The following is a 23361-nucleotide window of genomic DNA, read 5'->3' as shown; positions in this document are numbered from 1 at the left end:
TTTTAATGCGGTGGCGACAGAGCTCAGTATCTGAAATCCGACAGGCTTGCATTTTTTGCCATTAACGTTTTCGCTATTGTTAACAACGTTCCCCAATAGTTTTCTATGACAGACTTACCTGCTCGATGCGAATGTTGGAAACACTGCAAATGAAATATTTTGCTACCTATCAGAAAAAAAAAAGGACTGTGATCTTCAATATTTCCATATTAGTAGGGTGCTTCGCCGAGGCTTTTTGCAGCATTAAGTTAGTTTAATGAAAAGCTCGTTCAAGTGACCTTTCACTGTAATTTCTACAAAATAAGGCCCGATCTATAATTCATATATGCTTATACTCCCTGTACACAGGGTCATATACGCAGCACATATATGTGAACTCTGTCAGCACCGTGCGAACCGCGCAGAGCGAAGATTCACTCTCCCTTTCCTTCTTCCCTTTCCAGTGACTTTCTCTGGTGACCTGCCACAGCGCGCGGCAAAGATAAATGGCCACTGCGGCTTCGGTTCCGCATGGCGGGGGTAAAGCCACGCCTAATGGAAATGGCAAACACAGAGAAAAACGCGCGCTCGCACACACAATCACGTACCCACACATACACACACACACTTGAGCAGGCTTAGCTCTGCTGCTGGCCTTTTATTCTTGCTGCCTAGACTGTGGCGGGAAAGAAAGAGAAGGCGGGCACAGGTGGTTTCCAAAAGCATACAAGGGGCCCACGCGTACGATGTACCGTGATAACTCGAGTTTAGGCACCATGACATAGCTAACATCAGACTATGCTTTCTGTCCACTGCACTTTCCGCGAATAACATGGGCTTTCTTTTTCATACTTTTGTATAAATAATCTATTTTTCGGCGCAAATTTACAGGCCATCACGACTTACTCTATTCTATGCGTAAGATTATGTTGGGCTTGGGAAGAGGAGATCTTACGGTATCTAAAAACTACATAGTCCATTGCTGGTAGGTATGATTCAGGTGCTCTGTAAATGCACAACCACACCTAACAAAGCTTGACAAGAATGTCCTCCAACGTATGTACTTTACAATGTGTCTAAATAGTTAACGTTAAACTGCTGAAGAAAGCTTCGAGTTCATCGGCCAGTTCATCCCTACTTACGAACGAGGTTGTTGTCGGTGACAGTATGGTCGATCGTGATAAGAATTCATGCGCAAAGGTTTCTTCCTTTGACATATAGAGAACAAAGCCTTGCGCAAGTCATGACACTCATAACAGGGCACTAACGCAGCATGCATTAATGACACTTACACAGCCGCGTGCACCGATCGCAGTCCGATCAAAATTTGTTTATAAAACTTTATTTACGTAGGTGCACCCCAAGTTTTTATTTGTATTCGCTGCATTTTCTGTCCCGAACCTGAAACAACCGCGGAGATGAGGACAGCATTACGTGTTAAATAAATAAATGGCAAGATTGCACTTAAGTCTGCCTAAGAGCGGGACTGAAATATTATTTCCCTTTCCTATATTTCTCTCTGCCTTTTTCATTTCATAGGAACTTCACGGCACAAAAACCCAGGACTTTTTTTTTGTTATCGCTGTCATCATCATTGCTATCATCACCACTTACATCATCATCCCTATCACCAATTATTACTATCGCGATCAGAAATGGTGAACGGGGACCCCAGTGACGTAACGGGGGACCAACTTCTGGCGACACATCTTACGGACACTTCCGGCGTCAACATAGCCATCTAATGCTTTCGCATCAATAAATAAATAAGTTGTCACCCCTGGGCAACAGTGTGCGATACCTCGTGGTAGCTGGCCGACTAACACACCCACAAAGAGGATTTCTCCCTTAAAGGTAGGACGTTTAAATCTGGGTAGATACGGCATATCCGTACGTTCTCCCCCATCCTGTGCTCTCTTGCACTCGCGGCTCCTCTCTGGGCGAATTAAGCGTTTTCGGGCCCGCGTCTCGGCATCGCTGGTACGGAACGCTTGCTTTCCACGCCGCGGAAACAGGGGCGAAAGGTGCGCGCCCGAAATCATTGGGCTGCCCCGCCTGGCCCGCATTGGTCGGTCCTGATTCGTCATTCGGCGAGCGGGGGAGGAAAGAAAAGAAACTTTCCGATGCTGGCGTCGGGGGAGCCCTCTGCATCTGCGTGCTGCTTTTGGGATCTGCCAGAGAAAGGCGCTGCGCGTTGACGGAAGCGCGAGGGACCGCTCCTGCTCCTGCGGCGCAGACAATATAAGAACGACGGGTCCCAAAGGGTGCAAGTTGTATCATGAGGCTTGTTGCGGTGAGTTTAGCGTTTCTTTTGTGTTCTCGGGTGACGCGAAAACACGTTTCTTGACGTCTCTTGACGTTTCTTGACGTCAGTGGTCAGGACGCTCGACTACTGATCCGGAGTTCCCGGGTTCGAATCCGACCGCGGCGGCTGCCTTTTTATGGAGGAAAAACGCTAAGGCACCCGTGTGCTGTGCGATGCCAGTGCACGTTAAAGATCCCCAGGTGGTCTAAATTATTCCGGAGCCCTCCACTACGGCACTTCTTCCTTTCTTCTTGCACTCCCTCCTTTATCCCTTCCCATACGGCGCGGTTCAGGTGTCCAACGATATATGAGACAGATACTGCGCCATTTCCTTTCCTCCCAAAACCATTATTATTGACGTACCTGCTTCTTGCATTTTATAGTCGCAAATAGAGCGCGGTAAAAATGACCCTGTATACGGACAACGTCATCCGTGACAGGCTTATCCGTAATATCTTTAACTGTGACACCTATATATGGGGCTTTGTATGTGGAGAACGCTTTTGGCGCCCTAATATAAAGCTCCCGCACACCTGCTGTTCATAGAGAGTGTTAACCTGCTGCGCTGTGATTGCACCGGCTAAGCGGGACAGGGAGGGGGATCGTCATGGATTGTCGCGCCATCTGCCGCCACGCGATTGAGGTTCGTTTGTTTAGAAATGCAGCTGCTTACTTCGCCTCGCTGTTCAACTGTCTGCCTGATCTGTTCATCTCGCACGACGGCGATCAGTTTGGTAGATATCTGGACAACTGCACTCGGATGTTTTGTGCTAGCATACATGCGTGGCGCCCTAACCTTATTTTTTCTATATTGATAATATATGATCAGTTCTGATAATTAGTCATGACCAGTTATGATCATTTCAATGATACGTGTATGAAAAACTTTCTATGGAGCCAACAGACCAGACAAAAAAAAAGATAATTCGTTGTCCGACTGCTATCTGGTCAAACAATAGGTCTTGCAGGGTCTTGCAGACATAACATTCCGATCAAGTTTCATCAATCAGAAGAGTAAGGCGCATGATTGGTAGACTGTTACTGACATCCGCGTAAGCAGCCAAATCAAAAGTGCTTTAGTGAAAATACTGCAGCTGTAGTGTAGTAGTTCGAGGTGCGGGGTTTGAATCGCACGGCGAACACCGGCTTTCCGATGGTTACGGGGTTTCTCTTGCCCTGGTGTTCTGCTTATCTGGGGTCCAAGGTCTTAGCCTTCCTTATGCGGTTGGTGCCACCCAACTCGATCACCTCCTCCGTTTCCTCATCACGGCTTCCATTAAATGTTCCTGCTTAGAGCCCTCTGCCCTCTTTGATATCGCATTACGAACCCGTGTTACCATGGTCTCAATTGTCTTTATTCATATCGGCAATCTAATTTTTCTTTTTCGTACACTTGTAATTCCTGATTCATTTGTACTTGATTAATTTGGACCCGTGATAACTCTGCGAGGTGTGGCCTCTTATCACTTTTATTCTCGCTTTTTTTTTGCTACGGGTCTAAACACGGGGAGGAATGTTTGTTAGTATGGTAGGTAATTACCCCCACCCCCTGACGACCAAATACTTTAACCATGACGTCCCTTGTCTCAGCTTGCCGTGCATTGTTACAATAGAATCATAATCTTGCCTCAATGGTCCGAGGGTGAGGCTTGACGCCGTGCTCTACTTGGAGACGTAATTTTTAATACATCCTCATGTGGTTCATCTTTCTGGTTCTTTGTGCAGTGCAATGTTAGGTGGTACCTGTGTAGAGGAAAAGTACTCACGGTAGTAATTGCATTTTTATGGTAGCAAAACAAGCGTTCCGCTCTGCGTATTTTAACCGTAGGCGGAGTAAACGGCATGATTATGCAAAAAAATATTTAAAAAAAAATGTTTGCGTGCCTGTGTACCGTATGCCCTGATAAGAAGGAGTTCCTTATTGTAGTCGTTTTTCATTAATCACTGATAGAAAAATCCTGCTGCACAGCTCCCTCGACGCAACATCTAAGGGATCTCACTTTTGTTTCTTTTTTTTAAAACAAAAATATACTTGTATATAAGTCTGTTTGTCAAATTTATTTTATCAGGGCTGTCCCGACTGCAAAGCTGACGCTAGTTGTCTTTAAAAAAATGGCTGTGGTTTAGCTCTGGTTAAATCTGGGGTGAGTCGATAGCTACATCTGGCCGAGTGGAACTCGCTCAGTCGAATTGCAAAGTCAGTATTTCGCCGCTCCGTTTGGCGGGCGTTCCTTCATCTTCGTCCCACTTGACATGGCGCATGCGCACAGCTGTTGCAGCTCGGTTTCGCCGGCGCGCTGAGCCGCACCCCGTGCACAACCGTGCACAACCACGGCTCGAAGAGGTGGCGTAGTGTAGCTATCGCTACAATAGTCCATTCATTCTCCTTAACGTGTCAGTTACTATCAAAATATTTTTATCTCACTCTTATCGCTTTCATGCCCTTCATGCTTATGATTTCCATTGGCCTGCGTTGCTTCACAGCGCAGGAATGAATATTTGCCCGTGGACCCTCATACCTTGGTGTACTTCAAAGAACACCCAACCATCTTCTGAATTGATCTGTAGCCGTCCACTACCACTGATAAAGTTGTCGACGCTGTACGTCTAGTGCACAGGAATTTGTTCTGATAACACTCGTATTCTTATCTTCCACTTCCTGCAGCAGACTGTGTCCTGCATGCTGCTGCTGCTGCTATTGCTGGTGACAGGCACCGTAGCTTTCAAGACGAAGAAACTGCTGTACCTGACCGCGCTGGGCCACGCCGGCCTAGGTGGTCTGGGCGGGCTGGGTCTCCTCGGTCTGGCAGGCCTTCACCACCACCACGGTCGCGGACACTACGGCCACGGCTATGGGCACGGTTACGGCCATGGACACGGCTACGGCCATGGATATGGCTACGGATATGGCTACCCCTCGTACGGATATGGATACGGATACGGAGGGCCCTGGTACGGCGGCTACGGCGGTTACGGCGGTTACGGAGGATACGGGTGGTGGTGAAACCAAGCGATTGACTATGTAGCATACGTTGTGTAATGTATCGAGGTGGAGAGGTGGACTTTACGCATGACCTGAATTGCTTTCGGTGATACCAGGATCGGATTGCATTAGACCCGGACCTTAGTGATGTTTGCTCGTACGCCATTAGCTCTGTGTCATTTTGTTCTTTCGCAGTGCAATAAAATTAGAAACTGTTTTCAAATAAAAATAAACAATATTAGCACACGGTCTAGTTTCATTTTAAAAGTACAACGAAATTTCACTGCACGCGGTCCCGAGGTCTATGGTGTGGCTTCTACTTCGCTGAAACGCTGCTATATCATTGGTAAACACAGCCGAGTAGGAATACATTATCTTCGTGCGTTGGCTCCAGCCTTTGGTTATTTTCGAAACATTGATCAAACTAGCGGTGTATAACGGCTTTAAGACGACGTCCATACCAATTATGCCGGTTTCGCGCCAGCGCCTGCAAGTTGTTCTAGCACATATCTTCACATGAAGATGACACTCTAGGTTAGCGTAATTTTTCAGCTATGCACGTGCCCCTGTAGCACACTGACGCGTTTAGTATGAAGTCCGCCAAAAATTGCGGCGTTGATACAGCGCAGCAGTTCCGGTCATTGCAAACTTCGTATTGGGCTCGGCAAGTGAATGGTAGCAAAAAAATGGCCTCGGTTGCAAGAATAAAGTGTTTGCAAGAGGCAAGCATCTTAGAAGGGCATTGCTGTTTTCCATACGCGCCTGTAACTGAACGTTACTTGCAATAAATTTAAATTTATGGATTAGTTGCAATTTTCAACACTTCGAATTCTAATCAATAATAATTACGCAATAATTAAAAAGGTAAAGTGTAGTAATATGAATTTATTCTGCCCACAGTGGGGAGAACCCCAAAGCGGTCGTAATTCAGAACCTTGACCAGAGTTTTCGTAGAAGCACGAGCAAAGCCGGAGTTCTCACCTCATGAAATTTTCGTGGTGAATGACGTTGCCCGCGAGACTATATAGCCTTGGGTGCACACAGTCGCACGGTACAGCAGCCCTGGAACGTATGCCGTGGATAGGGACCGCGATGAGATGGTCTTTAGGAATAGCACGAAGAGGACGGAGGAAATATGCCTTTATTGTCAAAAGATCACACGTTCTGTTAAGAGATCTGAAATAGCGCTCTTTGTCCATTGTTTCCTGAATCCTCGGGTGTCCTGCACACAGTAAAATAAACTCACACGAGCACTCAAAACACTGTTCCACATCCAGTAAATGTCACCGCACGCAGCAGAGAAGAAAAAAATTGTACACACCGTCTACAATCCTTTTAAAAGTCTCTTAATAAGTCGAAGTCCTTTCCTTGGTAGCAGCAGAGAAACACTGCCGCTGGAACCAGAGTCGTAGACACAGACGACAAGAGGGCATTGAGATGACGTTAGGAGCCTCAAATGTGCTGGTCTTCCTTTCGCACCATGTCTTATGCGTGCGCTGAAAGTTGTGCCATCCACGGCCTCCTCACGCCTTTATCATGGACGAACGCTTTTGAGTTGATAATCAGGCCTTCATAGAAAAATAAAAATAAAAAACTTTCGCGATGGAGATGTTGTGCCAGTCTTGAGTGTCACTGCGCGGCGAACGGCAAAGCCAGCGTACCAGGCTTCTCAATTAGTAAGGGCGGGATTGATGGCATTTAATTCTTGCTAAGCGCAAAACTGACGACCGAAAGTTTGCCAAAGTTCTCAAGTTTCAGTGTTTAAACTGTTCTCCCAAGTCTGCCGGCACTGCTTTGTCAGTTCAAGAAGTTGTCATTTTCTAAAAGAAAAGTTTTTTTTCCCGCGAAAAACAGACAGCACCCTTCACTTGCACTTCTTGCGCTTAACCTTTTTCACTTTCTTCACTAACTTCACTCTGCGCCTTGTTTTGCGGTCCTCCGAGTCGCTCTCTGAGGAAGTGTCGCTGGAGGACGCTTGCCTCCGGCTGCTCGTCTTGGCGGAAGCCTTTTTAACGGGCGATGACTTGTGTCGTTTTTTGGCGTTGGCTTTCTTCTTCTTTGAGGCCTTGGTGGAAGCATCGCCACGTCTTTTTGAACTGCCAGTCGGAGTAACTGGGCTCCGGCGTGACCGCTTACCCCCCTTGGCCTTGGCGCGTTTCGGAGGAGGCGATTGACACGAAGATGACGAACACTCGCTCTCGTCCGCAGACGGCGAATTAAGGAGGCGTCTTGGGGGCCTGCAGGGGCCGAGTGTAGGGTGCTTTAGCGTTTTCTTGGACATTGTGCAAAAAAAAAAATTTCATGATAACCGCGGCGAAAAATATGTGCGTGCTATAGAACATGAAACTCCTAAAGGCACCTTTTTCTTAAACTGCTGCAGAGGTTATAATTGTTCAATTAAGAAAGACTGACCTTATGAATAATGCACCGCCTTTACATTACCATTGCAATGGTCGGGCATAGTTATTCACAGTTCATCGACATTGCTATTGTCTACTGCACACTGAGTTACGTGTACCACCTCCACGCTAAAAGGTAGGCTTAGCAGGTCAATCAAGAAAGTAGTTCTAGAATGTGGCAGTCTATTCTGGCTAGTGGATCTGCATAACATCGGGGCCCTATCGTTGCGTAAGCACGCCTCAAAGGTGTCACGTTTAATATAAGACAACCTGCTTTCGCAGAAGCTAGAACAAAATAACACTCACTTTCGGGTTGTCTTTGATGCGTCTGCCTTGGTACTTTTCGGGACAGACTGCTTTGGCTTCTTGGTTGGCTTCTTCTTGGGCTTGGATGTCTCCACGCTGCTACTGCTGGTTTCTGAACATTCACTCCCACGATAGTTTCTTGGAGTAGGTTTAGTTGGCGGCGGTTGTTTCCTCTTTTTTTTCTTCGCAACTTTCGGGGTCGCCTCCGCTAATGACTCCGCTGACGCTTGGTACTTGCCAGAGGAGATGCTTGCAGTAGAAGTATCCTGCTTAGAGATCTGCTTGCGTGATTTCCGGCCCTCTTGTCCTGTTGTCCTCGTGCCTTCTCTATCACTACAGACCAAGGATTGCGTAGTCTCAGTTTCGGCCGGTTGAACTGCCTCGGAATGAGCTTGCGAAGTCGCACGATCGTTTGGGGGTTGTACGCTCGTTGGCAACTCTGTGACCGTTTCGTCAGTGGTGAGATTTTGTTCCCCGGACTGCTCTTTCTTCATTTGCTTTCGGAGGCCTTGTGAAGCACAGAACAATTTAAGGGTTGCGAAATTGATGACATGCTTTTTGATAGCACTCAATCTGTGATTTTCTCGGACGCAGAGAACCTTGGTTTTAGAACATGGATTTTTCCGTTTAGCGGCCATTTTGTTTTCTCCTGACGTACGGGGCTTCGCTTTCGTTGAAGACGACGCTTTGGAACCCTCAGGCGTGGGAGGTGCCTTGCTCTTTTCGGTCTTCAACTGTTCCACAGGAGCTCGAGTGACTTCCACGGACTTCGTTTCACCGACTGCACCGAGATTCGCTGGCGTCTCCGCTGCTTTAGTCCTAGCGGTATCCTCCAGCGTGGTGTTACTCTTAACTGAGGTCAATCTGTGTCCTCTGATATTTGGATAACAAGTTGCCAAAGTTTGTTGTCCAGAGCCCACTGTGTTGTCATTCCTAGCCACCGCATTCTCTGCTGAGTCTTTGGCCGATGGTCCAGATGGCCCACTGTAACCCTTGACGACAGCCACTTCTTGACCACCATCCTTGGACGCAGAAGACAGCTTGGAGTCGTCCTTAACATTAAGCTCTTTCGTATCACTTTTGGGACCGTGGGACCCATCGGCAACCTTTCGTTCCTCTTTGTCTTGTTTAGACGACACTGACCTGCCTGGGCTGCGCGACAGGTGCGACTGATCTCCGCGGTGATGGCGACGGTCACGGTAGACGCTCAAGTGCGAGCGGCTTCGGGACCGTGACGCACGTCGGCCGGAACGACTACGCGACCTCGACCGGCAGTGAGACCCACTGCAGTGTGAGCGGCCAGACGAGTTGCTGCGAGACCGAGTGTAAGACCGGCTGTAAGACCGGCTGCGGGAGTGGCGATGGCCGTGGCGGCTACTTGTGGACCTCGAGCATGACCGGCACGAAGACCTTGAACGCGACTTGCCCCGCGACCTCGAGCGGGACCGGGACCGGCTATCTGAGTACCGGCGAGACCTGGAGCGCGACCTGTAGCGTGACCCCGACCGAGACCGTGATGAGCAGTAGCTGCTGTAGGAGTCCGAGCTGTACGACCTTCTGCGACTGCGGCTTCTGCTGCGGCTTCGGCCGCGCCGCTCGCGAGACGACGAAGACCTCGGGGAATAGCTGTGAGCCCTGGTCGATGCCAGGTCGAGGCGCGAGCTCAAGCGCATCGGCAGCGGCTGCTGCTGCTGCTGAGAAACTTCGAATCGCGCCCAGTCGCCGGGCACCTGGGCCTTTTCGAGGTTGTTGGCGAGCTCACTGATCTTGCGACGCATATCCAGAAGCGCGTTGTGCAGCCGTCCGCTCGAGTGGTTGGCGATGCGCTGTTCGTTGTCGTCGAGGCCGATGCAGAGCTGGCACTCTTCGCAGATGTTCTGCTTCTGCTCCTTGACAGGCTCGTTGGGCCTGCGGTCCAGGTACCTGGGATAAAGCGGCAGGCCCCGCAGCAAAACCGTGAGACGAAATCTCGGCGTCCTTGCTCATGAGGCGTTAGGCACAATTTTAGAGCACGCAGCTTCATTTTTTTTTTGGCGCTTATGCCGGATTATAAGCAGAAAAGTGAGAAAGATAACCCACATCCCTACATCCTTACCATTATCAGTAGATAAGGGAAGCGAAAGTGAAATTGCTATGTCAGACGGTACTCTAAGCCTATCATGCAGTTCAACGGTTTATGAAGCGCGTTATGCATTGCCGTCTAACGGATTTGTTGTCCGTTTTGTGTGATGGGGCACGTCCGTTATATCCTATTGCATGGGTCACACTGCAGCTCCCAGAAGTAAGCCTACTCTCGAGCGCTATAAGTTTAAAGTTCGAGGGATTGCTTTGTATGCTCTGCGCTTAAAAAACTGGAATAACTGCGTCTAAAAATAGGAAGCGCAGGGTAGAGTTAGTACCCTGACGAAGTGATTTACTACTTTTATTTCTTAACCTGCTGAAAACAGAAGGGCGTGATGAACCGCGTTTGCTATACGTATGCACCTGCTTTACACTGGTGCCCGAAAATATCTGTTATGTCACTGCTTAGTTTTCACTGTCCCGACATATGTGAAAGCGGAATGGTTCATCGACTCATGTTTTTGAGCAACAAACCCTTCATACGCGATATTATGCGACAAGCCTAGGAAGGCGTGAGCAACACAAAAAGTGCATGCTCACAACGCTCCAAATAATTCACGGCGAAATCAAAAATTATATCTTTTACACTAGTGCAGTAAGCACAGTGTGCCCTAAACTGACGTGCTCTGCATTTAATTCGACGCTTTGACGCCGAGTGAGGGTAACTGTATAGACTGTGACAGCACAAATTGCCAAAAGAAATATGCTGATGATAATGCTATTTACGCCCGCAGAAGTTGTGGAACAGGGGACTCGTTAGGCGCTTGTAACGAAAGCTGCTAATTACCTGTTTCAGAAGTTCTCGCTCCTCGCTCGGTACACTACTACTGTGTTAGCTGGCCCGGGGGCGCACACGTTGCATAACGAGTACCCCGCCAGCTGTTCGGCAGCTGATTTCGCATAATGCTATGTTGTTTCTCGCACCGTATACGCTGCTGAGTCCCTTTTCAATTCGCTCACGGCAAAGAAAGTCTGTCGATGGGTACTTTTTTTACGACGCAACGAACGGCGTGCTCAGAAAGAGAGATATAACACGTGTGTTGTATCAAACGCAAGGAAAGAGCCCACAATGATGACTCATAGACAGTTAAAGAAAGGAGAAGCGAATTGAGTGACGTTAGAAGTCGTAATATTGCTTTTTTTTTTCCTTTTGCCGGGTTCTTTTGACGGCCGGCGTTCTGTCCTACGTGGCTATCACCTTTTGCCTGACTTCGCGGCTACGGAAAAAAAAAAATCGTGACTGTGTTCTGGAATCGCTTCATTAGGAGCTGCTTGTCTTCCTCTATTGCCGTCGATTTGTTTGTGTGTTCTGCTGTACATTACCTAGCCTTTCACTTTGGCACAAATACGTGATGGAGACAGCGCACCACTAACGCAACAAACGACATTTGAAGAAGCGTGACTGTGTTGCCTCAGTCTAGTGATGCAAGCGTGCCTCCGCAGGGCTATGACGCTCATTTCTGGGTCAGTCTGCGTGTCATCTGCTCCCCGAGTCTGCAGTAAATATCTAAGTGCATGCGCTTGCAAGATTTTTTTTTTTTCAGACTACAATATATAGACTGTCTATGCAGGACGTATAAGTTATCATATTTTTTGTAAGAGGTCAGCCAAAACCATCGCCCTTGTTTTCTTACTATTTTTTTTCAAGGTCACCCAGCCTGTTAATGTTTATCTAAATGCCAATCTCAACTCGGTTCACGGGTCACCTGGTTAACATCATGGCACACTGGAAAGTCTTAGCGCATCCAGTGCTGTGCTGTTGGTCTCATACAATTCTCGGTCCGTGGCCACAACAGTCGACTGCCATCAACGCTTACAAGGCACTGTTTTGTTTTTCTACGAACGGCTGCCTTGATTGACAGATTGTGACCGTGTTTCCTATTCATTCTCTGTCCCCTTTTTAGTCCCCTCAATCCCTTCCCCAGTGCAGGGTAGCCAACCGGAAAACTTTCTGGTTAACATCCCGGTCTTTCCCCTCTCTCTTTATCTATCTGAATCTCTAAGGACCAACAATTAGTCTTCATAATATTCGAGTCTTTGGAGCTTCGGCATTGGTGCAGAATACTATGAGAGACGGCAGTAGATAGGGTTCTCCTGATGGCTATAATTTGGCAGCTTGACGGTCAAGACATTTTGAAAATAACGCGTCCTAAGAAGGGCGAACTCCAGAAAAGGGACACGCAGGAAATTTACAAGCACATGTCACGTCATTTAACAAGCTTCAACCACGGCTTTAACGCTTACATGAGCGCTTCAAGCAATCGCTTAGCTATTTCATTATAGGAAAATACGAATTTGTTTTTTCATGCAGTGATTTCATTATTTAGTGCATCCCCAACGCTGATATCACTCCCCGAAAGAGCCTTCATGCATACTAAGCTTTCTGAACCACAAAAATAATAAAGATAAAGCGGAAGCACAATAAAAGACAAGGGCAACGAAATCACAAAAACGTGCAAACCACAGCACAATGTCCCTACTTACAAACTTTCTGGCAAGCAATATGCATTACCGAACGACAAGAGGTACTTACTCTGTTTATTCGAAAGCTTTCTCGCTAAAGAAGACCCGAGGTTAGTGGGTGGTACAGTTAGTTCACTTTCCGAGAAAATAGTCTTTATTCTGTATCAACAGAAAGGTACTCATACAAACCGCTGAGCAAACGGGTGCATTGTATGGGATGTCTCTACTTACCGAGGCTCACAGTTGACGCCTACGCGTGACAAGATATCAAGGCGTTTTTCACAGTCACACGCAAGTATACCACTTATATTAGCAACAAAGAGCTAAAGATATCTTGCGGCATTACTACCGTGCGGAAAGATAACACTAGTTAATAAGTTCTCTTTCTGACTACTTTCCCTTAGAAGAGAAGCGTTTCGGATTTCTTCTTTCACGGGCGAAAGTATTGCAACTTGGATCGAAAAATATTACTACATATAAAACAAAAAATTAGGATTCTTCACCGCCATCTTGCTTAATAATAAGGCTCATATTTCAGCAGTGCAATGAGACATGGACGGGAGCAACAAAAATAAATAGGAGCTGCTCTTGTTGATCTTGGTCCCTATTTTTTTTTTGTATGCTCAAACAGGAACTGTTTACAACAAGGAGAGATCCCGAGTTTATTTGCAGACTTGCAGACTAGTCTAGCTCTGTTATATTTATGAGAGTCATATTTTACCTGACACCTATGGCCCTTTCGACAAGACTTAAGTGACCCTAGAACATGCGCATTGTGTCGTAGGCAGTTTGTAACATGGCCCGTTTTATTTGAGGCTGCTACCTGTCCTTAGCTTGCGGTCATTATTTTCCAATAGGTGGCGAACACGATAAAAAAAATCAGCGAAACAATCTTAACAAGGAACGCCTGAAAGCCCCTTTGGTCTAGTGCATTTTCAGAGTGACTTGCAGTTGACTGACGGTTACAGGTTACATCTGAGGAATTTTCTAGATGTCAACAACGAATTCTCTTTTGTTTTTTTTTCTTCGATGCCGCGTCGGCAATTTCGAGAAATTGATGCCTTTTGTGAATCATTTGCCTGTTCTTCACTGATAATGCCTGATAGTGCCGCCTTAATAATGGCGCACTTGCTAGGATCATTTAGAATAGGGCGACGCTATCGGTTAGGGACATAGGGGAATAGCGGGGGGGGGGGGGGGCAGTACGCAGGCGCAGGACAGTTACCGGAGGGGGGGGGGGGGGCGTTAACGTCCTGCGCCTGCGCACTGGCGTACCGATATTCTCCTCTGCCTGTAACCGATAGCGTCACCTTATTATACATGTCTTATGTCTTATCTCCGATCCATACGCCGACACGATTTTTTTATCTTCTTTGCAAATAGCTCGTTTTTCATACATATAAACAGAAGTTGGCGCTGCTATTATGGCATAGTTAAGACAACAGCTGTCCTAGTACGTATTTTCTTGCTCTCAGGAAGGCTTCCAATGCCAGGGTTCGCCTTCCATGCAGATGCACAGTGTTTACAATTTACATTGTCCTTTGCGTTTACAATTTTTCCTCTCTGCGACAGGTGAACCACTCCGCCGCCTAGCAATAATGCTACAAGGAGTATTAAATGTCCTTTTTTTTTCATTCGGGCGAGTTTTTGAATATGACACGATGAGCGTCGAGACTATAGACGCAAAGATCACGTTCGAATATAGCGTATGAAGAGAATTACACATCTCGTTTGAGACTGCCAATTATATCACTGGGAGGCGTGGTTCAGACCGCCTACGGCTAGAACCATTGGGAAGGTTCAGCCTGATAATTTTTTATTAAGTTTAATGGGGTTCGGTACGGAGTTGTAGAAGGTATTCATTTCGCGGGCGATAATGAGATGAGGGGTACGCTTCATTCTTTCCTGTTCTTGTTCCCAAGTATTTTTAATTTATTTTTGCTTGCACTGAAATGTCCAGTTGAAACTGGCATACTCCTGCGACTGCGGGAAAATCCAAAGCAATGAAATTAGTGTACGGCAACAGATTGCGGGATGAGGGACCTGTCTGGAGGCTTACAAGCGAAAAATGATGCAACTCTCAATATAGGGTCTAAGAGAAGAGGTTCCGCCATTACAGTGCGCGATTAGATGCAGTGATGGCATGGAAATTCTCAAGAGAAGGAAAAAAAAGCCTCTTGGTGTAGCAGTTTAGCTAAGCTATGGGCATGTACCATAAAGCAGTGTTTTATCGAGATAGCATGTGATCAGGTCAATATCTGAAGCTAAACCCCACATTTAAGGATGCCGAGTCAGTGCTGACTGAATGGTTTGGTACCGGCACCGCTAAGACGACTCATTAATCACAGTAAAACTGATGACGTGAACTCGAGATTGTAACCAAAACATACAATTTGAGTTGCGTCAACATCAACAATCATCATCCCAAAGTCAACAAATGAAGTCTCGTAGCAAGCTTAAAACAAGTCTGACTGGCTAGCACCGCTGTGAGCGCACTGCATCGACTGAGTTAGCCAGGCTGCTGTAGTGCATTCAAACAGATGTTCAGACGATCCGACTTTTATAGCCCCAGCTAACCTGCTCCGAAGTCACCCAAGTACGAGAAACAAGGCTTCATTTTGGAAGCCACCGTTAAGACTAATGTCAGTGGAAATATTCAGCTACAGCCTGCATAAAGAACGTTCAGGTTCAACCAGTGTTTAAAGAAAACAAACTAACTTTTAACAAACGATGCCATTGGTCTTTTTGATACCTATACATGACATCAATCTGTATCGTATAATGCGAACCATTAGCCGATTTACAGCCTACAAAAATTCTCAGCTACAGCCGTACTTGCTATCCTTGCTCACAGGCCAACCACAGTGGAGATCTACGTACAAAAAGCTAAAGGCTACAGATAATTAAACGATGCCCAATGCGGGACTCACATCTCGATGCGTGTGCGACGGCGCTTGAGGCGTTCGACGTCCCTGATGACGGCCAACGCCTCCTGCACTTTGCCCTTGGAGCCCAGCTCTTCGGCCTCGACGAGCTTCTTGTCGACCAGCTCGCCGTAGGCCTTCAGCTCGGCCTCCTTGTCGCTGATGCGGCCATTCCGCGAGTTGGACTGGCAACGCGTCAGGCGGCCCTTCTTAGCACGGTCCATGATCTCGCACGAGCGGATCACCTGCCGGAAAGAGAAATCGAAAAAAGTTGCAGTCACTGGTGCTCTGTCGATGGCCGAAGACAATGCGAGACGAATAAAGTTTTACCACCACCTCCTCCGCTGATAGTTTGATTCCTGCCGCGTTATTTGCTGTGCAGTTTGTTAAAGCGGGAAGTTGGGCTAGTTGAAAATCATCCGCAATCATATTTCCTGGCGCTTGTTTCGACACGAGGAAAGAGTAACACATACGCACAGGACAGACACTAGTCTAGAGCTGCCGTTTATCGAAATAAGACGTGCGGGACGAATAAAGTTTTACCACCACCTCCTCCGCTGATAGTTTGGTTCCTGCCGCGTTACTTGGTGTGCAGTTTATTAAAGCGTGAATTTGGGCTAGTTGGAAATTATTCGCAATCATATTTCCTGGCGCTTGTTTCGACACGAAGAAAGAGTAACACATACCCACGGGACAGACGCTAGTCTACAGCTGCCGTTTATTGAAAAAAAGACATGGCTTACAAATCTTCGCAGAGTGTCGAAAATCACACGCGCTTAGTAGCAGTGCCACACTTCAGGATCTTTTTTGGAAAGATCGAGGGATTGCATACAGAATGTGTTCCTTCGATATCAATACATAATGCTTCAAAATTTTTCCCACTCTAATTGCGAATTTATCTGGATAGCAAGCTCGTTTCCTGGAAGATAGGAGTTGAAGGTATAGGGTCAGGGTCGCCAGGATATCGTTCGATAACACAGCCTTTACAGTGATCAGCGAGATTCCCCCCAGGCGATATAGATCCCGCTGCCAAGCGGTGCTCTCTAAGCCGATCATTTAGGCATCGACCAGACTGGCCAACGAATGACTTGCCATAAGTGAGCGGGATTCGGTACACGACACCGACTTTGCAATGTACGAACTGCACGTTTGGTGGTTCGTAGTGCAACTTGCCTTGCCTCGCCGTTCACGAGTGAGCACTCGATATCACAGGAGGAAATCATGGTTGCCTTGCGCTACTGTATTGAAAGTAGGATCCCTGTGTCCTTCCAGAATGCTACTGGCATGTCAATCGATATCTTTTTAAACCTGGTATCGTTTTACCTTTCGACGGCTGTTGTTATGCATGAAGGTGCAGAATATGTTCAGAAGGATGGTATATGCATTGGTCCTTGCACCGCCGCCGAACTTAGTGACATTTTTTTAGCCCGTTGTTACAAGCGTATTGTCGCGCAGATAAACAGTGACAAAGTAAAACGCATTTTAAGATATTTTGACGACTACCTTGTAGTAATGAACCTAACAATGTCTGGCAAAAGGGACCATACGGTAGAAAATGTACTTGACGTGTCTTATTTCTGTAGCCGGGGCCTAACCTTTCCAACAGAAATGCCAAGAAACGACAGACTGCAGTTCTTGGAAGAACTAGATAAAACAGCGCAACGGAAGACGAGACAACCAGATGGTTTATTGCTACAGGTGAGGCAGCATATAAATTAAATGGCATGAGTAAAAACAAAAGAAAAACATGAGAAAAAGATACCGCACATCCACACAACCTGACTGAAAAAAGGCGCGTCACTGATTAAGATACACATGTTCCTTAGGTAATAGATTTATTGACGGGCTGCTGATACAGGTGTTACCTAGGTTTTTATATGGCAGGCCTCCAAAATGAGGCTCGGGGTCTCATCTTTATATCGGGCGATGATAGTGGTCCGATTGAGATGCGCGCGCTTCGCAATCTTTGAACTCTGCGCAATGTAATGCAGGATCGTTTCTGCGTGACTTGTTCTCTATATCTGTTGCGTGTTCACGTAGTCGATCGTTTATGGAGCGTCCCGTGTCACCGCAAAAGTTCGAAACTCCGCCAGCGTAGTTGATGCACTGAAGGAGGGCATTCCTGGTGCCACCTCCGCGTTCTCATTCGACATAGAAGACTTATTCTACTCCATACCCTATGCTGAACTCTTGGGTACAGTGCGCGAGCTCATCGAACAGTCTGGTGCCATTGCGCTTTAGAACACACGTGGCCTGAATGTGGACTCTTTCATTGAACTCTTGGTGGTTTACTTGTCGTCCACTATTGTAGAATTTCAAGGCAAAAAGTACGTACAAAAGAAGGGCATTTGTATTGGTGCTAGTGTAGCTCCGGTGTTGTGCCAAATTTTCTTGGCCATGTTTGACAACTCTCTTCGACGCAGCTTAATTGACGACCACGTTCTTCGTCTGTTAGATATGTTGACGATTTTTTAATTATTCTTAAGCTTGCACCTGGTGACTCGCTTCCAACCGTCGTCAGCAATTTTTCATGCCTGTGCTAATACACTGAATTTTACCCATGAAATGCCCCGTGACAATGCCATTCGGTTCTTAGACTTAATGCTAACCTTTAACGAAGGCCACATCTGCTGGAGGTACTCACCTAGAACTAAGAAAGCGCTATTGCCATATGTTTAATCGCACTCCAAGCTGATAAAAAGAGCCATAGCTAGTCTTTGCTTAAGGAATGCCTTGTAGAAGAGCTGTCATCATGCAGTGAATGACAGCTTTCACCAGCAAGTCCGCCGCCTTAGTGATGCGGGTTGCCCGGCTGACCTGCTGACTGCTGTTGGTGAGCCGATGCTGCAGAAAATAAACAACCAGAACACACGTGATCCCGGAAATGTTAGACTGGAGGGGAAGAAAGTTGAAGTGGTGCCCTGTTTTCACGGTGTGTCACATAACCTGAAGAAACTGGCACAACGGCACGGCGTGACGGCGGTCTTCTCTGCACGTTGTAAGCTTTCTGGTTTATGTTCACGAATCTCGAAGGCCAGTGAAGGGAGGAAGTCCAAGAGCTGCAATGTGAATCATGCGAACAAGTTCGTTCCTTGTTCGACTCGTGTCGTTTACAAGTTACCCCTGTCATGTGGTAGGGTGTACACGGGCCAAACTGGCAGATGTGTTAATGACCGCGCACGCGAACATAGCAATTCTCTGAGAGATTTGTCTGATCAAAATAATCTCCCACGTCACTGCCGGAGTTGTAAAGATTGTGTTCCGGCTTTTAACAACATGTCAGTCATCGGAAAAGGCAACAGCAGAGAGGAGAGAGAAATCCTGGAGGCCTACCATATTAGTTTTCGAGGCAGTGACACATGCGTCAGTGCATTGTCTTTATACCTCACTAACAAGGAATTTATTTTCCTAAGCAAAAGTGTGCGTGTGCAAGTTTGACAGGCAAATTAACAGGTAACTCAACAATATTATGATGCTTTCCCTGCAAGAATTCTGAAAAAACCTAAGCGTGCAAGAAAGCCTTGGATCACAAACGATTTATTAAACAAGATAAATGCCCGAAATGACTTGTTCAACACGTTTATTAAGACTAAAGATATAAATAAGCTGTCAGAATATAAAAAACTGCGAAATAAGTTAAGTGGTGAACTAAAGAAAGCTCGCACAGCGTATTACATGAACAAGTTTACGGCAGTGTACAACTGCCCTCAAAAGGCATGGACCTTGTTTAATTCAATTCTTTCGCAGAGAAGTGACACTATACCCCATGAGTTAGTCGTAGATGGCACAAGCCACGCCGGTGAGTCACTAGCAAACCTATTTAACAATCATTTTCTTACGGCTGGTGCATCTCGCAGCAGCTCGGTCAGTTCATACCTAAATCTAAGTAATACTGAAATAGATTCAATTTTTTTGACGCCAACCACACCAGATGAAATTGAAGGAGTGATAAAAAATATGAAAGATTCTTCTGCTTGTGGTTATGATGACATTGCTGTCCGACCAGTGAAAGCGGTATCTGATATTCTTTGCGTCCCCCTCTCCCATATTTGCAACAACATAATGCGGCATGGTATATTCCCAGACAGTATGAAAATTGCCCGCGTCTGTGCAATACATAAGGGTGGACCTAAGGATGTTCTCGCGAACTACAGACCTATATCTGTATTACCTTTTTTTTCAAAGATACCTGAGTATGTTATAAATAATAGACTTTACAAATTCTTATCAAAGAAAGACATAATAGTAAAACAACAGTATGGTTTTCAGAAAGGAAAAACAGTTCAATCTGCCTTGCTGAACATCAAAGAAAAAATAATAACTAATATTGAGAATAAGATGTATACCGTAGGCATATTTTTAGATTTTAGGAAAGCTTTTGACTCGATTAAACATGATATATTATATAATAAACTTTGTAACTATGGCATTCGTGGAATCGCGCTCGACTTAATTAAAAGTTACTTACATAACCGTTACCAGTTTGTAAAAATCAATAGCTTCACATCAACGTCTAAACTGATACAGTATGGTGTCCCGCAGGGATCTATCTTAGGTCCCCTTTTATTTCTTCTCTATATTAATGACATTGTATGTATTCCTCGAACTCCTGATATTATCTTATACGCTGATGACGCAAATATCTTTTTTCAAGGAACCGACTTAACCAGCATATTAACAGAAGCAAATGCATGGCTTGAACAATTGTCTATCTGGTTATATCATAATCAGCTAGTGCTGAACACAGAAAAAACAAACTACATGATATTTCGACCCAAAAATAAGGCAGCAGATTGTTATCTAAAGCTAGAATTTCAGAAAAAAGTGATAACGCAAGTAAGCAAACAGAAATTTCTAGGCGTGATCTTTCACGAAAACCTTAACTGGACACCACACATCGATAGCATCTGCACCAATATATCGAAAACCTTAGGTATCCTAAACAAATTCAGGTACATTTTACCCACGTGGTTCAAGCGACAGTTGTACTATGCAATGATCTACTCACGACTACACTGCTGCGTACTGGTATGGGGCACGACTTCAAAGGGCAATCTTGAACGGCTTCATATCATGCAGAAGAAAGCGATTCGATTTATTGAAAACTTATCAGCACGTGAACATACTCAAGGTTTTTTCTATGAAAACAAGATTCTTACATTTACTAACGTATTTCGCCAAGTACTAGCACTCAGAATATACAACGAAATTAAACGTGATCAACCAGGCTTTTTCGCAACATATGAACGTGCTCACTGTGGCTACGAGTTGAGAAATGTATTGTTTACTTCAAACCTGATCAGAACATCCTACGGGAAGCAGTCGGTTGACTTTCAAATCCCTGCACTTTTAAACATGTTTCAGGAAATTGTTCAAATAGCCTGTAACTCCAACTCAGTAAATAGTTTTAAGAGACAAGTTAAAACTTTTTTACTAGATAAAGCATAACTACGCTGTTTTGATGTATGCTGTTTTAATTTGTTTGATTTTTTCTTAAGTGTTTTTTTATGTACGGTATTCCATTGTATCTTGAGTATTGCCTTTGCATTGTATTCTACCTGCTTAGTGATTGATGTTTCTAATAATGGCGTCTTGTACCGAATCTTTCTGATTGTTTTGTAACTGCACAGTTTTGCTGCCTCCTTATTCTTATTCCTCCTTATTCTTTCTTGTTGTTGGCGCGACCGGCCACTCGTCTGTCCTGATGCAATATTCCGGAGACGAGGCCTCGTCAGGCGTGCATTAAACGCCTTTTGCCTCGTCTACCTTGGCAGTGCTTTATACCAATGTGTGTTATTCGGTCTTGTATTGTAACCAGTTCTGTCAAAATAAAAAGAAAGAAAGAAAGAAAAAGAAAATTATGTACCTTTTGTTGTTCGCCAGATATTGAGCGTGTATCCACTCTTTGGTGGATCGCCACGTATGTATTTGTTGTTTAGTTGTTTTCTTTAGTGTGTCTGATACGCATGCGCCTTCTGGTGTCCTAGGTTGGCCGTTTCTCGATTAAGCTTCGGTTGTTAGTCTAGCGTTTTTTCTTTAATGGTTAGTCTAGCGTTGCCCTGTGTTCTCCTGGTGTCTCGTGCTTTCGCTGGTGAAATTATGTCTGCCATTAAAAACACTGTACATCCAGAACCTCATCGCCTGAAGTGCTTGCTCACACAAGTTCGCGCGAGATATGAATAGGTTAGTTACAAGGCTGGACGTTGGGTGCCGCCATCGTCAGCTGGCGTGTCTACGGCGCCGCTAAACGCAGTAAACTTGACCGCGATTCACAACCTAATTTAGCAATTCAATCTATTTCTACGAGTATTGACTGGCAGCCTAATTACTACAGCCTTCACGACGAAATTTACTGAGTGTAAGGCAGATAGTTTGGCAATTCACCCTTCTTCTATTAACGATAAGTGTGTTGACGAAGTGGAAGAAAAAGAAGTGAGTAGCCCAGAGAAGAGGAATCGCTTCTCTTTCACCAGCGGCCCCGCGAACTTTCTTGGACAGACTATATCGTCGTCAAAGAGGTATGTGCAGTCGCATACCCCATGCCACCGAGGTCGCAAGTGCGGCGACCAACTCGTTTGTCGACTATGAGCAACAAAATGACTTGGTGAGTTTGAGTTCAAGCGGAGGAGGCTGTAGTCACCAAATTATTATCCATAGTAACAGAACGGAACTGTTACATTGCCTCTTGGAATTAAGAAGTCAGGTGGGAGGGTTTGAAATGCAAACTCACCGCTGCACTACTGAGCAAAAAAATAAAAAATAAAAGGGAAAATAAGAACAGACCTTTTGGAGGTAGGTGAGCACCGTGAGCTCGTAGAAACGGTGCTGGTTCGAGCGGCAGGTCTTGGAGCTGCTCTCGTAGTCAGCCTTGAGCGCGTAGTTGTGGATCTTGGAGCAGGCGCCCATGGACATCTTGGTGCCGGCGAGTGCGTCGTGTGGACACAGGCCCAGCAAGAAGCAGCGACACACCTTTGGGTCCGAGTAGTGGAGGGGGTTCTTGACGCCGTCCCAGCCGGTACCCATGAGCTCGTCGAGCTTCTGGCGAATCTGGTCCTTCGCCGACATGGCCACGTCGCCCTGCCTCCGGGATGAGGGACGTGTCCACTCGCGGGTACCGCGGGATGGCAGGCGCCTGGCCAGCAAGCCGCTCCGGGGCGAGAGCAGTGGGCGGAGCGGACGCTAGGAGAGCAGTGTTCCAAGAGCGCGGAGCTAGAGACGCTGGTCTTGAGGCTGAATGAGCCCTGTGAGCGTGCCACGTGCTGCGGCTGTCTCGCACCCGCGAGCTCCTTCCGCTTCGTCTTTTGTGCAGACGCCCCATTCGCGCCATCCGGTGTGGAAAAATACCTGAACACTGCAGTGTGTGCTCGCGGATTACCGTTTGCAGTAATGTGCACTGAGCTCTTCGCAGCTTAGGAGTGAGGCCTTAAATTTTGTTGTTTGGCGTTTGTCGCCTGGCGGCAAAAATCGGACTCTACCGGCGAGCGCTTGTCTTTACGATGCTTTCCTTTTCGGTATCACGTCAGTACCGACGGCAGTTTTTCTTGCTTGACTTCATGACAGCGAGTTCGGTCGCATTTTTATTAATGAGACTGCTGTTTGAATATTCCTGCGTCCATCTGTGTCTTTCAGTGGCACGTGCTTAAAAAAACTAGTATTTTACTAAATATACCTTTTTGTTCTTTGTAAAGCTGCAGCTTTCCGTAGACCATTACATTCCCACAATTTACTCAAGGGTGCGCGGAATTATTTTCTCTTAATTAAGAAGCGAGGACATCAATTCTGGTTTTTCTGTTTGAGCGCAGAGACGCTTCGTTCCTTAATTTACACAAATGGTTATGCGCTCATCAGTACCGATAAAACCTGATGACCTTGTTCAAATTA

General features: G+C 46.1%; 2 protein-coding genes across 2 annotated transcripts; one reads left to right on the top strand and one right to left on the bottom strand.

The window, feature by feature from the left end:
• The first annotated feature begins 1969 nt into the window (after nt 1-1969).
• Nucleotides 1970-5504, top strand: LOC144107108 (uncharacterized). Its single transcript, XM_077640095.1, has 2 exons — nt 1970-2272; nt 4950-5504. The coding sequence occupies exons 1-2, from the start codon at nt 2258-2260 to the stop codon at nt 5286-5288; spliced, it is 354 nt and encodes a 117-aa protein (XP_077496221.1). The 5' UTR covers nt 1970-2257; the 3' UTR covers nt 5289-5504.
• An 886-nt stretch (nt 5505-6390) lies between these two features.
• Nucleotides 6391-22701, bottom strand: LOC144108880 (uncharacterized). Its single transcript, XM_077642113.1, has 4 exons — nt 22264-22701; nt 15487-15725; nt 7973-9895; nt 6391-7504 (listed from the first exon to the last, which is right to left on the bottom strand). The coding sequence occupies exons 1-4, from the start codon at nt 22543-22545 to the stop codon at nt 7132-7134; spliced, it is 2817 nt and encodes a 938-aa protein (XP_077498239.1). The 5' UTR covers nt 22546-22701; the 3' UTR covers nt 6391-7131.
• Between the last annotated feature and the right edge of the window lie 660 nt (nt 22702-23361).

The sequence above is a fragment of the Amblyomma americanum genome, chromosome 10 (assembly GCF_052857255.1).
Source record: "Amblyomma americanum isolate KBUSLIRL-KWMA chromosome 10, ASM5285725v1, whole genome shotgun sequence".
Taxonomy (NCBI): domain Eukaryota; kingdom Metazoa; phylum Arthropoda; class Arachnida; order Ixodida; family Ixodidae; genus Amblyomma; species Amblyomma americanum.
Note: the sequence above shows the minus strand (reverse complement) of the source record. Positions and strands in the feature narration are given on the sequence as shown.